Source organism: Convolutriloba macropyga, chromosome 12 (genome assembly GCF_964194025.1).
Source record: "Convolutriloba macropyga chromosome 12, txConMacr16.3, whole genome shotgun sequence".
NCBI classification, from domain to species: domain Eukaryota; kingdom Metazoa; phylum Xenacoelomorpha; order Acoela; family Convolutidae; genus Convolutriloba; species Convolutriloba macropyga.
This window is the reverse complement of record NC_134479.1, coordinates 34,319,118-34,338,970: the sequence shown is the minus strand read 5'-3', so window position 1 is coordinate 34,338,970 and position 19,853 is coordinate 34,319,118. Positions and strand designations below refer to the sequence as shown.

Here is a 19,853-nt window from a genome sequence, read left to right as displayed (position 1 = left end):
GCATGGCCAAATGCGTTAATTTTATGTATAAGCGAATAAGATAATTGCGCGTCCCACTTATGTTTGCATACAGCAATTATTTCTGCTGCTATGCCAAATTTTGACGTTTTCGGCTAATATTCACGTCGGCTAGTTTTCCGGACACCACATTTTTAGACTGTTGCCGATTGAAAACCTACAAAAAATAAGAATTCAACCGAATATATTCAACAAATGACTCGTAGCAAGAAAAAAAGATTAAATTTGTATCTCCATAGAGCAATTGGAATGCTGGACACCCTTAATAATGACTGAAAAATTGATAGTACAATTGAATGAAAAATGTCACTAATCTGCAAATTATTTAGTTGATCATTTTATGTTTTTATGGTGCACTGACGTACAGTCTTTCAACAAGTTTGTTGTAAAATAATATGCCTTCAAATGCTTCTTTCAAGAAGTTTTCAAATTTGAAAAAAGTACCTGTCAAAGTGATTCTGTTTTTCAAAATCTGTTCAGAGCTGCAACCATGTTCAAGACAAAATAGAACATAATCCTGAATAATTATAAATTAAGAATAAAAATATCAGAAGTTTCAGCTCTTAAATTTTCACTTCAGAATTAAGTTGGAGTTTCTTATTAATTTCTATTATTAGAGCATTCTGCTACTGGTATTACATCCTTCTAAGCCATTTCCTCTGCGAAAAATTCAAGAGGAGCTTGTATCAATTAAAAGAGTTGCAGCAACTTTTCAAAATTCTCGTATTTATGGTTTTGGATATACCGCCATTCGTCACAACAGGCAACGAGCTAAACCTAAATTATTTTTCATTAAAAAATCTGTTTACTGGTTCTGGAAAATCAATTTTTAAAAATTTTTACATTATATAGACTTCAATCTTATTCAGCATTCAAATTAAACTTAAATGAATCAAAAGCTGCGGAGACAAAAGCATCGGAAAAAAAGTTTTTTCAGTAGAGTTTTCTGATGTGTCATTGCTTGGAAAAATTTATTGCTCAAGGTAAAAATTGAAAAAAATACTTACTGATCGTTTGTGATTTACTCCCCTTAAAATTGAGGGACTTGTACTTTCATTATCTACGCAGGTTATGCTAAGTAACAACTTACCAAATAGGATTAAAAACTTATACAAAATTCTCCGAAAATGTGATAATTTGGATTAAAAATGGATTCATTTTGGATTAAATTGAGCGGATCTTGTAAGGTTACTGTTTGTTTCGGTGAAATCTTTGTAAAAGGTTGCAAAATCTTGCAATATAACATTTCGTTCCGTAGAATTTCTGAGGCCATCGTACCATTGTATCCTCTATCGAGGAACTTTCTGGTTACTAGGCACGAAATGCACTCAAATCTGTTCAAAAAGACCTTGGATATATCTTTCCCACTGGTGTGCGACCCAAATGGTCTGATCAAAGCGGTTTTGGGTCGGATAACTAAACCTGGGCAGTAACGCGCTGGACTGTGCTCAAATTAAAGAACATAGGCGGCAGATTGCCGGAAAATAGCCGCGATAGACGCTCGTGGCCTTCCATGAATTGAAACACCTAAAGAAATAAGATAGACAGATCGACCACCAGTCCTTCAATAGACCACTAGACTTTTCGGGTTAGCTTCGGACTGTCAATTTTTTGACACATACGTTCTATAAGGAAAACGCCCTTAAAGAGCTATTTCAAAATTGGTATTCGAAATCAAAAACTCAAGACTAATAATCACAAATTAGGGCATATAAGATTGGCACTACTTAGATGCACACTATTAACTAGTAAATCTTCATAAAAAATTAAAGTTCCATAAGTGAGTTCAGAAGTCATTTTTTGAGTGAGGTAAGTCACGCAATTGACCTAAAAGCAGAAACGACGTCACGTACACAATTTTAACTGCAAAGCAATAGAAGTCACTGAAGTCAATTCCAAGAAGTCAATTCCAAGAAGTCAGGTCGTAAGAATCATCGATGGAGACGACGAATTAAAAAAACATAGCAGGACAAGTCCTGACGTACAATTCAAAGAATTTTCATTGACTAAACAGAAAAACTAGAACTAGAATGGACTATGAGTGAATTGAGAAAACCATTTTAAAAAAAATCAGAACAAAAAAACGAGAAATAAACAGAAAATCAATGTCAAAATGCCTCATGTAAACAAAAAAACCACTAGCGAGAAATGAAAATTTAATTCAAACAAAAAACCAGGCTTACAATGAGCTGTGAATGGATTCGGAAAACCATTTAGAAAAAAATCCGATCCAAAAAAATTGAAAAAACAGTAAAAATTAGAGTGAAATTGCCGCATGTCAACAAAAAACCACTACCGAGAAACCGAATTTTTGTTCAAACGCCGTTTTCTCACTCTACTTTAAAATTAGAGCGAAGAAAATTCACACCGCAAAACCACTCGCTTTTTCGCTCCATTTCCTGTTTCGGCGTGACCAAAATCACTACTCCAATTTGACTTCAAAAATCATGAAAATGTGTGAACAGATCTTAAAAAAAAGACAGCGCCCCAATACAATTCAAATTCTTTGAATTGTAAAAGAACCACGATGTCCCCAATAATAGCCGCTATCGCTTCGCGGCTATTAAAAATAATTGCACTGAATTGTGTGAGAGATTAGAGCATTCCGCACATTTCATAAAAAAATGCTCTGCTGGAACAGCGCTGACGCCTCGACCAATGATAATGCTTTCAGTCGCATTTTATATCTGAACTAGGCTAACCGCCAGCAGTAGAAGGCACACTTTCTGGAATGGCCCCATCTTCATCATGCCCAACAAAGTGGTCAAATATCATCTGGTTATGCTCTTTCACCTCTTCGGCTAAGTGACAACTCTTCATCTTCTGCACTGCCATGACGAATAGCAGGTTCTCTTCGTTCCGCTCCAACATCATGAAGTGCAGCAGAACGCGACGACTGGCTCAAATTGCCGATTGGTCATTAAGCCGATACATCTGTTCCGATTTCTATGTCTCAAAAAACTTATTTTTTCAAAAACTGCGTCTATTCTGTTTTGTCCCTCCCCCCCCCACCCCCCCCCCCCCCGAGTGTTCATGCCCCCGGCTACAAATTATATATTGTTATATAACTCGTTACTATGTAAAACTAAAACAGGTGCGCCTGGGGGCGTAAAATCTATATGCCCACTAAACTGTGGGAAGGCAACAGAATAGACAAAAAATATGGGATCTTTTCCGTTAGTGCCCCCCCCCCCTCAGTACGTAATGCCCCACCTACAAAGCACCGGCCATTACATAGTAAATCATTATGTAAAAATATGGCATGCGCCCTTGTGGTTGCTAATAAGATGCACACACTATAAATGGGGCGCATAAATTTTTGAAGAATTCTTTTTATCTGTTGAGGATATCGAGAATAATTTTTGGGTCTTTCCCATTATTATAGCCTCCCATATAAGTGGACCAGATAACTTAGAGCCCCAACCAATCATGGAAAATATGCCATAATGGGGGGCTATAACTTCATGGGGGGCTATAATGGAAAAGACCCGGGTTTTTAACCAGATAAATTATATTTAATAATTGAGCAGTCCTTAATTAATTATCTCAATCGTCAACTGGCAACCACAGACCCAATTTGGTCATTAATAACATCATTGAAGTTGTTCTTCCATTTTTCCACGTCTTTTTCCCTTTCCATCATTTCTAAGTCCGCATAGTCACTACTCGTCTGCAAATATCACAAAGGAGGAACTTGCTTTCTCCAATTTAAGAGCTAAAGTCAATTTTACAATCTTATGTCATTTTTACGCTTTCTAGTCAATTAGTCTTTTTCAAGCGAAAGAAATGAGCCGTTCAAAAATAAACAACGGAAAACTTCAAGTTGAATTTCCAAAATTTCTACCTCTTTTTAAAATTTAACAGCACAGAATTTGTGTCAAAACATTTCCCCTGATCAAACCGGAGGAAAATTTACTCCGACTTGAAAATTGGATCTACCAAAACGGATTTATAAAGAAGTCAGCAAAATCAATATAGTACATTATTTGTAATCAGTTTCAAGTAGCAACTGAAACCGTCTGATATATTAACACGAAAAAAGTTGGATAAAGAGACACAGAAAATGGTTGAAATGCTTTTGCAAAAAAAAGATTGCCAAAAACGTTAAGAACCATCAATGCTATCAGAATATTGGTTCTAGTTTGAACTATACCAATATTCTGGAGAACATCGATAGTTGTTCATGTTTCTTTTGCAAACAAGAAGTTGAACCGTTTCGATTTAATTAATAAGTGCTAATAAGTGCCATGATCAGAACTCTGGTCATGGAAAAAATCATAATGAAATTTTCATGATTCAGTACTGAATTATTATGACACTCAGATCCGGGTAGCTCTCCTTTTCGCGTGAGGATAAATACCCAGGTCGAGATTCCAGACGGTAGCAACATCCGAACAGACAGTTATAGAAAATTTGTTTGCCGGTGTGCGCTCGATGATGGTCTGACCCGAGGTCACTTAGGTCTGGGAACCCAACCGGGGTATTCTGGTTTGGTTGTTAAAATTGCAAAGATATCTTTGCCAATTTGAAAGCACTAACAAAAAGTAGGTTGTGTCTTTACGATAACTCAAAATTCTTCGAAAATTAGAAAGCAGTCCCTTGAATCTGCTGAACTCAAAGTCAAGATGTCTGAACAACTCTTTCTTCGCAGGCAGAAACAGCACTTTGCTTTTCCTCATTTCTGGGTCTTTGTAGTCAAGTTCCAGTTTGTTCTGCAACTTGGGTTCCAAATTGACCTCCATTGGTGCACCTTAGAAATATAATTCCTTCCCTTGTCTGATTCATTTTCCTACAGTTGAGCTAATTAGCTAGTGCAAACATGCGGGTTGTAATGTTTAACTAACTTAGTGCTGAACACCGTTTCGAAACGCTACATACTAAATAGAGCTGTAGTGTATGAAATAACAAAAACGGCCCTTTTTATAAAAAACAAAAACAAAAATGCACAAAAAGCTTCGTGGATGCTCTTAAAAAGTGTCGTTGGGACCATAAAATAATAAAAATGGAAAAAATGAAAAAAAAATTGAAAAAAAATGCATATCTCGGAATAATGTTAAGTTAAAATTGACCTTTACAATATATGTATCTCATACAAACAGACATGAAAGGTCAAAGTAGCTAGCACAAGATCACTAAGAACTGTACCAACATCACAGGAGGAGCCACTCAACAAAAAACTCTAGCGTAAGAAAACTTATTAAACTTTCACCATTCCGGAGTTAAATTGAAGTACGCTTAGCACCTAAATAACAGCTAAAGCCAGCTTAGTGTTTCTAATGGGACTTAATGCCCCCCCTGGTCTTTGCCAGTTTTTCCCCCTTTGAAGGCATCAATTTATATTTAAAAATGTGTGAACAGTGCTACAAAATAGACGTTGCAAAGGAAAGTATAGAGCAAAACTCTAAAACATGATTTATACTGCCGGCTTCTCGCTCAAAAAACCTGCATATTACATCAGAGAATTCATAGAGAAAAACAAATCGACAAAAAGTTTTTATTTTTTTAAGCATTTCACATAAAATTCTAAACATTAGAAAAAGAAAATTAAAAAAACTGAGCACTTCTTGAATTTTTTGAAAATTCATGAATGCAAAACAAACAGTATTCGAATTGTATGTGTTGCTTTTTGCCTCAACAAATTACATCCGATAAAAAAATAAGCCAAGAGAAAACACGAAAAATAAACAAATAAAAATAAATATTCTGTTAACATCATTTTAAACTCTCTCCAAGTAGCAAAGTCTACCCAATTGTTCTGCCATCCGTTTGTTTGGTCAAGGTGTCTTTTGTACACAGAAGTTGACCGAACGCAACTTTAAAAGCAGAAAAAAAACAAAAGTCGTCACAAAAGTCAGAAAACTTTACAGTTTCTTTTCAATAAAGATTAAACCAGCAAAAATTCCAGTGCATGGTCTTATTTCCAAGACCCAAAGCAAAGTTTTCTAAGCTCAATGTTGCTACACAAATTACTCTGAAAAGCCCAAAAAAGCAGACAAATTAATTGTTTCAATTTCAGTAATTAAAACAAATGAAAACAAAACAATTTATAATAATGGAGTCACAGGTAAACACAAAACCAGAAAAAAATTATTCCATCTTGGAAAAACCAATAAAACCTAAAAAAACGAACAAAAACGCCGGGCTACAGAAAAATGGTCAAATCTAACACTAATGCTCCAATATTTCTGGAATGTTAAAAAACAAGGGTGAATTTTATTGAATTGAAAAATGTGCCCTTAAAAGTTTTTTCCGCCAAATTTCATTGCAATGGCTGGCACATTAACAATAAATACGTTGAGGTGCTCGTTAACTATATGACAATTAGAAATGCACGGGGGACCAGAAGACTGGTGAGCGGTAAGCTTCGTCGCCAGCTTCTTAGTTGTGCGTGAAGTAGTTGAGGACTCAAGCATGCTTGGTTACGGAGAAAATGAGGTGGACGGGCGAAAGGGGTTTCAAAACTAAGAACAGCCTTCACGCCATGAATGTATGTCTTCTCAAATTTTGATGAAAATTTTGATTAGATACTAGAGAGCCCTGAGAGATGTATATTGACCTAAGGTTTTCCAAGTTCTACTTGTTCGTCTTGTATTCGAGAACAAAACCTCAAATGGTCAGACAAACGAGTATCAATCGAAAAGTTGGTTGTTTAAGAAAGAAATAACATAAGAAAGACAAGCAGAACTGGTATAACAGAAAAATTTGTTTCAAAAGAGTTAAAATTTTTAGACCAAAGTTTAAGAGAGCCCAACTCTACATTTAAAGCGCTCAGATTTTGTCACATTCATAGCTTAGATACACAAGAATTCAAAAAAGCAAATTCAGTTCTAAAACATTTTTTAATGATTGGCGTCGTGTAAGCATGCAATGAATTGAAAGCCAAACTACATTAATACAACTTGAGATAAAATAACAGACTAACGTTGGAAAAATTGCCCTTGAACGACTAGTGTGAGCTGGAATCTAATGAACTGCCACCACTTGAGTTCAGCTGTCGACAATTTTAAATGAGATCGAGATTTAGATCAAGCAACTCGATAAAGTAAACGGCTTTTGATAAGTCGGTATTCTAGACCGTACTTATGGACGATTGAATAAGGTGATTGAAGTATTCGATTTTTTGTACACTTTCAGCCCGCAAATTGATTGTATCTGCGTTAAGTGACAGTGCTACCCGCCTTAAAATTTTTAAATTTGTCACCTGGTAGAACTATATGATTTTTTCTTCGAATTTCACGTAGGAATTTAAACATACTGTCTGAAAGAAGAAAAAAATGATGTATCGTAAACTAGAGAAGCGTTGCGGCGAGTTATAGGATCGCGTATAAATGATATCATCTTTTTTATGAGTGTGAATTGTTAAATTTCAATCAAATATGATGTAAATGATGTTATAGTAAGTTATTGTCGTTTAGATTGAGGGCAACGAATGTTGTTCTTGACTACAATAGCGTGTTTTGAATTGCGAGGCTGTTCTTGCTAAACGGTGAAGTCTTCAGTCTTCTATTGATTGCTGATTCTCTTGTCGTAAAGAGAATAAATGTCCCTCGTTGAATGCGGTGGCGAAAAGAGAGTTTTCATTTTAGTATGTGAGAAATAATTCTCTGGATTAAGCAAGCAAACTACAAACTATTTTTTTTCTGTTTACTATTAAACAATTTAGGGGGGCTCTACCTCTTGTAGCAATTCTTATTCTGGCGTAAAAAGTATAATTTCTCTGTGTCTATTTCCGGTGAGTTCTTTTTATGGTTAGATTTTGCGGAATCGCTGGTCGCACCAGTTAAGGTGGACCCTATTGGGCTCTTTTTACGGCCTTAATATTCTTAGGGAAAGAACTACGTTTTCTTCGCGCGAAGTAGACTTTCCGAGCTCTAACTGACTAACCGACTCGGAAAAACACTAAAAGATAAATTCAATTATAAAGGCGATAAGAATACAGAGCGTCGGAGTCAATGATTACGCATTGTGCATAAACTCAGGAGACCATTGTACATAGATCCAGGGCCTTGTTTAAAGGAGAATAGTATTCTCAGCCTTTGATCGGTGGAGGATTCACATAAAAGGTTTCCATCTGCTGCAAAATTTTGTACCCTATGTTTACGTCATCTTACCCGTGTTGAGAAAATGCGACCAAATCGATGCGAGAAGCGTTGTTTTTTTTTGCGTTGATGTCGATTTGGTCGGTTTCTTATGTAGGAACTGTCGATTATTGTCGTTTTTGTCGGTATTTTTGGTATTTGTGGTAAGCAGTGTCGATTATCGTCGATTTGTCGGTAAATACAAGAAGTACTGTAAAAACACGTTCGAGGTGGTGCAATGGAGAAGAGAGGGGATAGTAATCTAGGGGTTGAAGGATCGAAACCGGGCAAGGATTGTCCATTTTGTAAGATTTATAGAACAGCAAAAACCGACTATTCTTACGTTTAAATCCCACGAAAACCGATCAAAACGACGAAAAAAACGTATGGGCTTTGATCGGTTTTGGCGAAGTGAAACCGACGAACACCGATGATTTATCATCCAATCCGAAGAAATTCTCAACGCGGATCAGTACGTGAGGATCAGTACGTGTTCAAATAATTTTACTTCTTCGTTCTCATTAGAGCCCCCATACCTTTACAAATTAATGTCTTTGTAATTATGCCCTTTTCATTTTAAAATCAGTCCAGACATTTATCAAATGGGTTGGCCGTAATTTTTTTTTAAAACTCCATAATTTTTCAACTTTGCAGTCGATACAAATACCAATTGTGATAATCGACTCTTGTTGTAAGGAAACAAAAAAAAAATTGTGAAAAACTCTATTGGCGTTATTTGTATATTGCTCAATACTAACAGGGGAAGAAATAATTACTCACCTTCTCTGATGAAGTTTTCAAAAATGTCGCGATTGGCCATTTCGATCTCAGAAGTTTTCTTCAGTCGAGTTGTTTCGTCAATTTTGTCCACCAGCATTAAGAGTTCGTCGCAGTGTTCGGCTTTTAAGAAACTGAGAAAGCCTTCTTTGCATTGTTTTGAATTTATTAAGTCGTGAACTTTCTCGAATCTGGGCATTTTTGCTATTAATTGGTGCAAGGAACAAGAAGATGGAATCAATTCCTCGGCCAATTTAGACTGGGTATATCCAATTATAGCCCCCCCATTAATATACTCATTAAAATGGGGGGGTACACACCCATTTTTCTCTTCCAAGAAAGCCCGGGTTGACCAAACTTACTTACCATAAAACGGACCATATATGGTCCATAAAAGTCCATACAAATTTCCGTTTTATGATCTTGCTATGGTTAGTAAGTTTCCATATATGGTCCGTTTTATGGATAATAAGTTTTTCTACGAGAGCATTATTTTTTCCTACTATGGTAATATATGAATGAAAGAGAGGGCCCTGCCAAATATGATCCGGTTTATGGTTAGTAAGTTTCCACGAATGGTCCGTTTTATGGTTAGTAAGTTTCCATATAAGGTCCGTTTTATGGTTAGTAAGTTTACATATATGGTCCGTTTTATGGTTAGTAAGTTTACATATATGGTCCGTTTTATGGTTAGTAAGTTTACATATATGGCCCGTTTTTATGGTTAGTAAGTTCGAGAGTTGAAACAGGTTGAATACTGTCGGAAAAAATCTACAGTTAAACTAACGAACAATTTTTTGAGAGAGTGGATTTTTTGTTTTTTGACGTTTAATGAATCCAAAACTGGGCTTTAAAATTCATTCGAAAAACAACCCTCACAAAATCGGCCATTTAGTAAAAAAAATTTTATGGACAATTTGTAACCATAAAACGGTCCATAAAAAAGTTTTTTATGGCGTTTTATGATAAGTACGGTACCATAAAACTAAAATACAGATTTTTGAAATTTTTTGCACAGAAAAGTTGTTTTGGAACTGCAGGTGGCCCTTTGGACTGTTTCTCAGCCAAACTCAAAAAAATTTATGATCGTTGTATGTTTAGTAAGTTTCCATAAAATCCATATATGACGTTTTATGATTAGTAAGTTTCTTTTATGGTGGTCAACCCGGGAGACGAACTAGAGTATCTTCATCTAAAGTGCCTAGGACGAGGCACCACTCAAGAAAGGTGTTGGCTAGACCATCTTGATTCGCCGACGGGGTTCCAGACTAACCATACCCAAAATTAGGCATTGACCAGACCAAACTTTGGCTACCCTTGGCCAGACCAACACACTTTGGCCAAACCGAATTCCAATTTTTTGAACAAGAGTTGAAATCGCAATTTTCTGTTTTTTTTGAACCGTCAATTTAAAGAACATTGCGAATTTCAGAAATAAAATTGATGAAGTAGTTAAATCATCTAGATATAGGTATTGGTTACCGCAATAACCAGCTGTTGTTTTCAAAAACAGTCATTGCTGCGCACATATATTTTGCAGGCGATCGGCAAGATATCTGGACTTTGGATATGGGGGTGTACCGAACTGTTGGTATTAGCCAGACCGAACCGGCCCGAATGTGGGTATTGGCAAGAGTGATCAGATCAAAAACTGGGTATTGGCCAGATATAACAGACCAAAAATTGCTTTTGGCCAGACGGAAGGCGCGACCGAAATCTTTTCAAGACCATTGAGTTGAGTCGCTCCGCACCCCCTGTCCGCGACCTAAGTCGGTCTAGCCAATATTTGTCCTTGTCGTTGGCCTAATCCTTGGTCTCTTCAGCATTTGTTACAACAGAGTCAATGCGTTAAAACAATCAATGCGTTTGTTACAATGCCGTACAAAAGAGTCAGAGGTAATTTCAAAATAAAGATTAAAACAATGAATACTATACTTTTTTCATTCTGTTTTTTATCATTGTTTCGCCAAAGTTTTCGGCCGGGAACGAAAATTTTTTTTAGTTATAATGGCAAGGTCATTTAGTATTCCATAAGGACATCCAAATTTTGTAAGCATGACCTTTCATTATTTTCCAAGATCCATATATTATCTTTGTATAGTACGTAAGAACCAAAATTATGAGTTTTATAAAATTATAAGAATCATATTTGATCTTTTATGGTTTTCAAGACTCATATATTTTAAATGAGTTATATAATTTTATATAATGAGTTATATTTTAAATTGTTCTGCTACTGCATTATCAATAGAAGACTAAGTAACACTCACAAAAATCTGTCTTACTCAAAAACTGCTATACAGTGATAGATGGCCAGAAACTTTTGCACTTGTCTTTAGTTTTCGGCTGTTTGTAGATGTCGGTATACAACGAAACTTCAAATATAATAAAAAGAACTAACCAGCGCTGACGTACTGATGCGCTTAGCATTGGTTCAATAAGGAAGGTTATATAAATAATAATGCCACTGAATGCACGTCAAGATTTCTAATATAAAATAGTAAGATTGATGAGAAAAGAATATCTAAAATTGGTCTCCGGCTTTTTGCCAATATTCATGGTACTGCTGCTGTTTCAATGATCTTTTAATGCTTCCTAATTTTTTTTAAATCTCAGTGTTTTTTTAGGGTTTCATGGAAACATAGGTGATTTGGTAAGAATGCTTAAAATCATTACTGACTTTGCGTGGTTGCTAGTATCCTTTCATTGTTTCCTGCTGGTTTCTGCGCCACCGAGGGGCCTGGTTTAAATGACTCAAAAATTTAGTAATTAGCAACGTTGCATGAATAAAGAAACAGAAAAGACACTTGATAATGTCTTTGAAAAATATTATTTTAAAAGTGAATATCAATTGAAGCTTAAAAGGAGTTCTACAATAAAAAGTTTTTTCGAGAAATATGACCTTTTTGTCTGACAAGTAGTATTCAGTTCCAAATTTGAGACGCCGATTTAGAATTTATTATTGAAAAAATTAAATGCCGAAGTTCTAATGAGAAAATTATTATGTAATTCGTTAAATAAATTTCTCTAAAATGGTCAAAGCAGAGGATCTAGTCTTTTTAAAAGTCAGTGAATATTTCAAGAATAGTTTAATAAATAATCATGTTAATATTCCTATGCAAAAAACGTATATAGAGAAGAGAATACTGCTCAACGGAAAATGAGAATTGACAGTTGTTTATTATAAATTGTTTGATAAACTGTTCATTATAAATTGCTCGTAATTTGTTTATTATAACTTGTTTAATTAGCAGGAAACATGAATAAAAGATGATGGTTAATTTTTCATCATAAATTACCTGATAAATTGCTCGATAGATTGTTCAATATAGATTGTTTTCTTTGTCTTTTTGCATAGTCAACTCTTCACAGACCTTTTCAAACAGACCTCAAAATTTTGGTATTTTTGACAAAGTGACATTCTTATTACAATATTTATTTGAGTACTAAGTACTGAAAGGCCCAGATATCTTCCTTCCGTATATGAAAATATCTTTGGCTTCTTCTTTTGCTTTCGACACAAAAATGGTGACAGTTTCTTGTTTGACATTGGCAAATGATATTTTTCCTCTGCCGCTCGCGTCCAAACTGGCTGAGGCCAATGGCGGAACTGACTCTATGTTGGCGTTTTTAAACGACTCCATAAAATTGACCTATAAAATAATACACGACATCCAACAGGATTTTTTGCTAAACTGGATCTTTTCCGTTTGTGCCGACAATCAAACTCAACTGAGAACTGAAATTATCAACAATGTCATACGGCTTCAAAAAGAACAAAAACAGACAAAAACCAAAACTAATTTAAATTTTGCTAGGAAACGGAGTTGAAGACCTTAAGATCAAAATCTATCCACTGAAAACGTTGCATACATTTTTGCGCCTTATCTCAAGGCCATTGTTAGGACATGCGAACTATCATTAATTTGCTATTAATGCCATGATCGTGCAAGACAACAGAGGAGAAAATCAAAAGTTGGCAAATGTCAAAAAATAAATCGAAATTTTGTGAACACTAGCAGTATCAACACCAGAAACCATCAATTAAAATAATCAAAGAAGAGTACACTAAGATTTATTTTTAAAAATTGGACTATTCTGTTCGCTGAGATTAGGCTTAAGGCCTGCATATCAAATTACCAATAATTTTTTGAAAACAAGTTTTTTAAAAGCGTAAGGCAACTGTAGGGGTTCAACTTAATAAAATAGTTTATATTGTTACTGCATATGAAGCCAATCATGCCATTGGTGAGACTAATTTAAAAACTATACATTAACACAGAAAACAGGCAGAACTCAAAACTTGATAAACATTTTTATGCAAATAATGTTGAAATAAAAAAAACATATGCTTTGCGCTCAAATTATATAGTATGTTGATTCGAAAATTAAAGATTGTTCAATAATTGAGAGTTGATTTGAAATCATGACTTAAAAACTATTGTAACTAACATAAAAGGGGGAAAATCTTTCAAAAAATTATACGCAGTTCCCCGTTACAATCCGATTATTTTTGAACTAAAAAAACTCCACAACTAGATCAAAACTGACCCTGCTGCTGCAGCTTCTCCGTTACAATAAACAAATTCCAAAGTTTAACGAAAGCGCCAATTTCAAAAACTCACATCAAATCTAAATGATGATTTTTAGATATATATTGAGTTATTTTACTAAAAAAAACCGTTATGTAACAGCTAAAAACATTGGACAGTTTTTTAATAGCTCCACCTTTGCCAAAATAGGCATTGATAAATTAGACTCGGCGATAAGACCACCAAAAAGATATTCAAATGCTTGCAATACTCAAGCACTAAGTAAAAAAATTTTAAAAAAAACTTTTGTCGCAGCCATAGAAACTATCAGCTTTACCCATAAAACACAATATTCATTCACTGGAACTTTTTGGAACATAAAAAGACCTCTCATTAAATGAATCTTCATATGAAAAAAAGACTTTTTTGTCTTGAGAGAAAAAGTGCAAAAATTACTTCAAAAAAAGGACAGTCCCTAAAATACAATCAGAATCATTGCAACAAACAACAATGAGACCAAAACTCGCCTTGCTGTCGCTGCGCGGCTAATACACACAATTGATCTAAAAAATTGCATAACCGCTTTTTACCAAACGCATATCCTAATATACTAAAATAAACAAAGCAATTTATAAATAAATATTGGTTAAAATTAGCGAAAAACCGCAAAAATGTTTTTCATTTTTGCCAGCAAAATTTTGTAAGAACCGGCGGTGTAATTAGCCCATATCTGAGTAAAGAAAGATTTTGTGTGCAGTTTTTATTTATGCACCACCCGTCACAGTGCAACCCGTCATATTTGATGCCTTTTTTGAAAAACACGTGAAAAAATTCTGATATTTTTAAAGTCAACATAAAACTTATGAGACTATCATAACCAATTTTATCATATTTTAGCAAATTTTTAAGCAAGAATCACGAAAAATATGAACAAAGCAACGGAAGTGAGCCTAGCCTTCACAAATTTTTCAAACTGCGTAACTTCTCGGAAAAAGGGAAAACGAAAAAAAAATTGTTTTAAATTGAAATTCTACGCTTCACAGTTTTCTTATGATACCACTCACAATCATGTGCGATGAATATATCGAGCGGCAAAAATTGACTGTACAAAAAAACCATTTGAGTGTAGAGTCCCCCCCCCACTAAAATGGGTCGGAACAATGGCAAGTCAAAAACAGCAATAAGATCAGACTAATGATAAGTCAAATGATGTCGAAAGGCAGGAAATTAAAAGTTGAGGAGTTATTTTTTACTTCAACTAAGGCATCTCGTTATTAGACAACAAAGAGCTCAGAAGTTTTAACCTTGATATGAAAAAGTAACAAAATGGTAAAATTAAGAACGAAAAGACTTTTTGTGATTTTTACAGCAAAGGCGAATGTAAATCTGTATGAGACAACATATAGCTTGGTATTTTAAACTTGATATGGGAAAATAACTAAAAAGAATTTAAAATTTTGTGCATTTCTTCAACACATTATTAGACAATAAAAGAGCTCTGCATTTTAAAACCTGTTATGAGACAGTAACGAAATACCCAACTATAAAAAAGTAATGATTTTTTTTGCTATTTGGTCAAAAATAATCGTTAATTAAATAATCAAAACTCAGAATTGCTTACAGTTACCATTTTCGTTTTTCAAACAAAAAAATAATTTGACGATCTTTTCCCATTTATTTAACCGAATGGTCCAAAATTGAGAAATCTGGGCTCTAGTGTTTCCAAGTTATGAAACCTCCATTATTTAAATCAAACACCATCTGCTATCAAAACAATGTAGACAAATAGACGATGTACAAAAATGGCATCTGTTCACGCGATCCTTAAAATCATGCAAATAAATAAATACTTTGAGCAAAGTTGATATATAAACAGTATGGAAATTTTTCAAAAACGTTTTTTACACAATGAGCAGAAAAAATCAACGTTACTTGAAGTTTACCGGGTCAGTTGAAGCATTTTCTTTTATAAAAGTAAACCTGCCACATTAAGTCAAATTCGCATCAACTCAAACGACTTAATTTTCTTGAAAAAATATGGATTTATTTATCTACCAAATTCTTTGAAAAGTAATAGTACTTCCTTAAGAAACTGAGAATCTTTTAAAACTAACACAATGAATACAGACCGTTGAGACTCCTATTTAAAACAAAACAAAAAAGAGCGATGACAAAAAATTATAACTGAGATGGATTCAAAGTTTTACGTTTAATTTCAAATCAAATTCGTATTTCAAGCATATTAGATTTTTTTGTCTCGTTTGGATGAGATTTAGGTTTAATTAGTGAGTGCAAAGTAATTATTATCAGTGTTAGAAGTCATCGACGTCCCAAATGTATCCTTGCTTTTTCACAAGACCGGTTGTAAATTCGTAATCGTAAACCAATTTCTGCAGAACCATGTTTTTGCTTGAATGCTGCTTAGACTAATTATTATCACACTTGGCAAGAAAAAGCAGATTACCAAATTGTGAACATTTTTGTGCTCATAAAGTTCACGAAACACCAAAGGGAAAAAATCCGATTATTTATTAATAATAAGCCTGCTATCAATTGCAATGTCAGAAACCAGTGCAGACAAAGACAATAAAATTCTTTATTTGAAGATATCACCTACTGAAGCTGTTCACCAATTACTTGTTTTTTTCGAGGAGATATTGAGGATTGAAGTTTTGTGTGAACGCGGGATAATCGGCATGATTTTGTTCACTTTTAGTGTAACTTTTCTTCAAATTAAGATATTTTCTTTAAAAATAGTATTTCAAAATTTTTATTTCATGCCACAAAATGAAACAATTGTGTAATCCTAATAGTCTGAAGGCAATAAAAAGACTATTTCCGGTCTCATATGTAAGTTTACTATCAAAAAATCGAATTCCGTTTGAGAGCTCTTTTTTAGAAAACTTTTCAGTTTTTTTTTGTTTTTTTAAGTCACCTAGAGACTAGTCACTTTTCATATCAAGGTTCCGTTAACGATAAACCTCATCCACAGTCAAATGAAGCCCAATCAACAAAAAAAAACTCGTTTTCAAGGAATTGCTCATGTTTTTTTTGCTTCGACACTGAGTTTTCGTAATTTTAAACGAAATATTGATTTTCTTTTTGAGGAATTACTAAATTTTTGGAACCTTTTGGTATAAACCCGTTTACTAAAAGTGCAATATGTTTCGTATTGAGCATTAAGTTAACCTATCTAACTCATTGAGTGGACAGCTAATGGCTGTTAAGACTTTAAGAATAATTGTTCGAAAGTTTTTTGTGAAATTCAACCAACCATAAACTTTTTTTCGTGAACTGTAAGTCAGTCTCAGTAATGAAAGGACCCTCTTCCTTCCTACGCAACCAAATTCTACCTGGTTAGCGGTTTTATCTACTAACTATTGGATATATGACTTCAATGACACAAGATCTCATTTTTTAAAAACTTTTGTGGTTATTTTCGTATTGTTGGTTACTTTTGAACTCATACCACATTATCCAAATATTGATAGCTCCCAATGGCCTAAAAATACGTTCACTGGACCTTAGATGAAGTTTTTAGAGAAAAGCTTATGTTTTAAATGGCTCCGACAAATTCTTCTCGCATTTTCCTTCTGAATTTTTGGTTTTCGCCTGTTTTTGTTGTTGTTTTCATAGTCTTATTGTGATCCTTTATTGATAAACCATGCATGACAAAGGACTTTTTCTTCCCATCTGGGCATGACGGAGTGTATTTATTGACTTCTGTTGAAAGCTATTAAATTTAATGGCTGTTAAGTCCTTAAAAATAATTTTTCGAACTTTTGTAAAAAATATACCAATCTTAAACTTTTTTCTTGAACTATAAGTCAATCTCAGTATTGAGAGGACCCCTTCTTTACTACTGCATACAAAATTAATTTGATTTTCGTTTTTATCTTCTACCTTATAGTTTTAAGATTTCAATTCCACCGGTTTTCATAATTTTTTAGTTTTTGGACACTTGAATTATTTTTGGTTCCTTTTGAAATCTTATGCCATTATCCTAATCCTGATAGTTCCCATTGGTTTAAGGAAGACGTTCAATGGATCGTAGATAAAATTTTCATAGCAGAGCTTATGATTTAAATTGCTTCGACACTTTCTTCAGGCAGTTTTCTACTGAATTTTTCGTTTTTGCCTGTATTTGTTGTTGTTTTCATAGTCAATGACGTGTTGTAATAGTTTTATGGTGAAATACGAATGGTAAACAACCTTGTCGTACCATCAAGGTACGTATTTATTGGCTTTAGCGTGTTTACTGGCTTCCGTTGAAAGCTATTGAAATTTAGGGTGTTGATACTATATATAAAAAACATAGCTGGCAGATTGCCAGAAAATAGCCGCAATAGATTCGTAGATCGGCCGTCTAAAAAAACAGTAAAAAAGACAGATCAAAAAAATTTGCCTTTTCATTGAAGGCTGATCTGTTATATTTTGATTAAAAATCTGTATAAGTTATTGCTGCCTCTATTAGCTGATCTCAAATAACCTTCATTTAGAGTGACACACACCCATTTGACCTTATCTCTTTGAATTAAAGTAAATAAAAGTCAATTTCAAAGTGAGGAAGTCATTTTTGAGAGTGAGGTAAGACAAGTGTGACCAAAAATTTAATCACGCGCATGAACAAAAAAACTCGCTCCACTAAGAGCGAAAAATGACGTCACACATGCAATTCAGTTGAAATTGCATGAACGAATGAACAAAAAGTGGCTGTGACGTCATATGGTCGTAACAAAAATCATGACGACGAAATAAAAAAAAACCAAGAGAAGGCCAATAATAGCCCCAGCTATCGCTGTGCGGCTATTAATAATAAACCAAAAATTGATAGGACAATAATCAGCTGACCTATAACTTTTCATTGTTCTATTGTTACAAATCTACCTGAGAAGACCAAGAGACCATTGACAGCAAAAAATTTTAGAAAACAATATAGCAGAACTCTAAAGAAAAATTTAGTTTTGAAACCCTAAATAGTAACATCAAAGCAAACAACTCAAAATACAGAATCGATTGTTCATCTCAAACAGCGCAGCTATTTGTCCAAAAATTAATTGCTGGAAAAAATGCACTTATGAAAGAGGTGAACCTTGAAAAACTTTTTTGTCAAATGTTTGAAAAAAATTTTGGAGGCAACCGCAAACTGGCCCACAAAGTTATTTCGACCGTATGACTTAAAACCATTGTTTCCTTTTCCATGATTTTTTGGCGTTTTTGAAAAACGTCAAACTGCTACAAAAGTGCACACTCTCAAAGTGATTTAACAAAATGATTAAGATTAAGACTTCCTTTGTCGAAAATGGATTTAACTTTACTTTTTTCAGTTTTGCAAACACCTAGATAAGATTGGTCTTCATGGGGCTTTTTTTTAAAAAAAGGAGGAATTTGGGAAAAATGGCAGATAGAAATCAATGTGACACACGTCAGATATTCAGATACGTTTTTTCCAGGGGAAAGACAAATTAATAAATGCTTGGTTTCATCAGAGTGTCATCATAGTTGTCTCGTTCCTCCGGTTTTTAGTTAGCATCAATTTTTTTCGGTTCTGTACAAAATTTTGAAAGATTGGCCCTATGAAGCCAACCTCGCATATATCTCCATTATTGAACAAGGATATTTTGCTACTTAATATGAATACTTTGAAACCAAGTTGCATTAACAAAGACAATTTTGCTACTTGACCTGTTCGCCCTTTGGCTTGCTTCGTTTGTCGGTAAGATCCGTGTAACACTCGATGAATGTTTCGTTGAAGTATACATTGGGAATGAATCCTTCTCTCGGCTTAACTGACCGACGGCGGTTTGAGAGTCGACCGCCTTGAGCAGACGGACGTCGCCTGGGCATGTCACAATAAAAAACAAATCGAAACTGAGGTAAACAATTGTAATGTAAACTGATCTGCTTTTACTTTTACACAATCATTAACAAAAATAAATATATTCAAATTGCAGAAAATACGTTGTCACTTTTGAGGAACATTTTCACGTCCATTCCGATTCATATTTTTTAAAAGAAACTTATGAATCGACCGAGAATGGAAAGAATTTTAATTAGCTTTAAGTTTTAGAAAACTGACAAGTGTGCTTTTGGAGAAGAAACTCCAGATAATCGGGGACTGAACCCAGATCCTCACATGGGACTAAACTTTCTGCTGTTTACGGAAAACTGGTTAATTTATATCTGGATTTCGCCGTATGCTGCACTCATGTCATTTTTCTAAAATCTGAAATTAACTAAAATTCTATCGATTCTCAGTCGCGTCACAAAAATTTTAAAAGAAACGTGAATCGGAATGGATAAGAAAATGCTCTTCAAAGTGACAGTTTACCATGCGATATGCGATTTGAATGTTTAATTTTTTTCACGAGTGTATATTGAATAAGGATACGATGTTATTGTACAGAAGCATGTGACTTTTTTTCTATTCGTTAGTATCTCTGTGCTA

General features: G+C 34.3%; 1 protein-coding gene across 5 annotated transcripts in view; it reads right to left on the bottom strand.

Moving 5' to 3' along the window:
* The window catches only part of LOC142350687 (uncharacterized), a 46,320-nt gene extending 26,467 nt beyond the window's left edge, over positions 1-19,853 (bottom strand). Inside the window, exons 1-7 of one of the 5 annotated variants that reach the window (XR_012760895.1) lie at positions 19,737-19,853; positions 19,091-19,373; positions 12,350-12,526; positions 8,877-9,066; positions 4,619-4,768; positions 3,591-3,690; positions 2,721-2,918 (exon numbers count right to left, since the gene is read on the bottom strand). Coding sequence is in view for 4 of the 5 variants with exons in the window: in XM_075402612.1 (XP_075258727.1) it covers positions 2,721-2,914; positions 3,591-3,690; positions 4,619-4,768; positions 8,877-9,066; positions 12,350-12,526; positions 19,091-19,252 (973 nt within the window). In the remaining variant the exon portion in view is untranslated. Of the gene's footprint in view, positions 1-2,720; positions 2,919-3,590; positions 3,691-4,618; positions 4,769-8,876; positions 9,067-12,343; positions 12,527-19,090; positions 19,374-19,736 lie in introns of all 5 variants that reach the window. The other 4 variants (XM_075402615.1, XM_075402612.1, XM_075402613.1 and 1 more) reach the window with 4 other exon arrangements.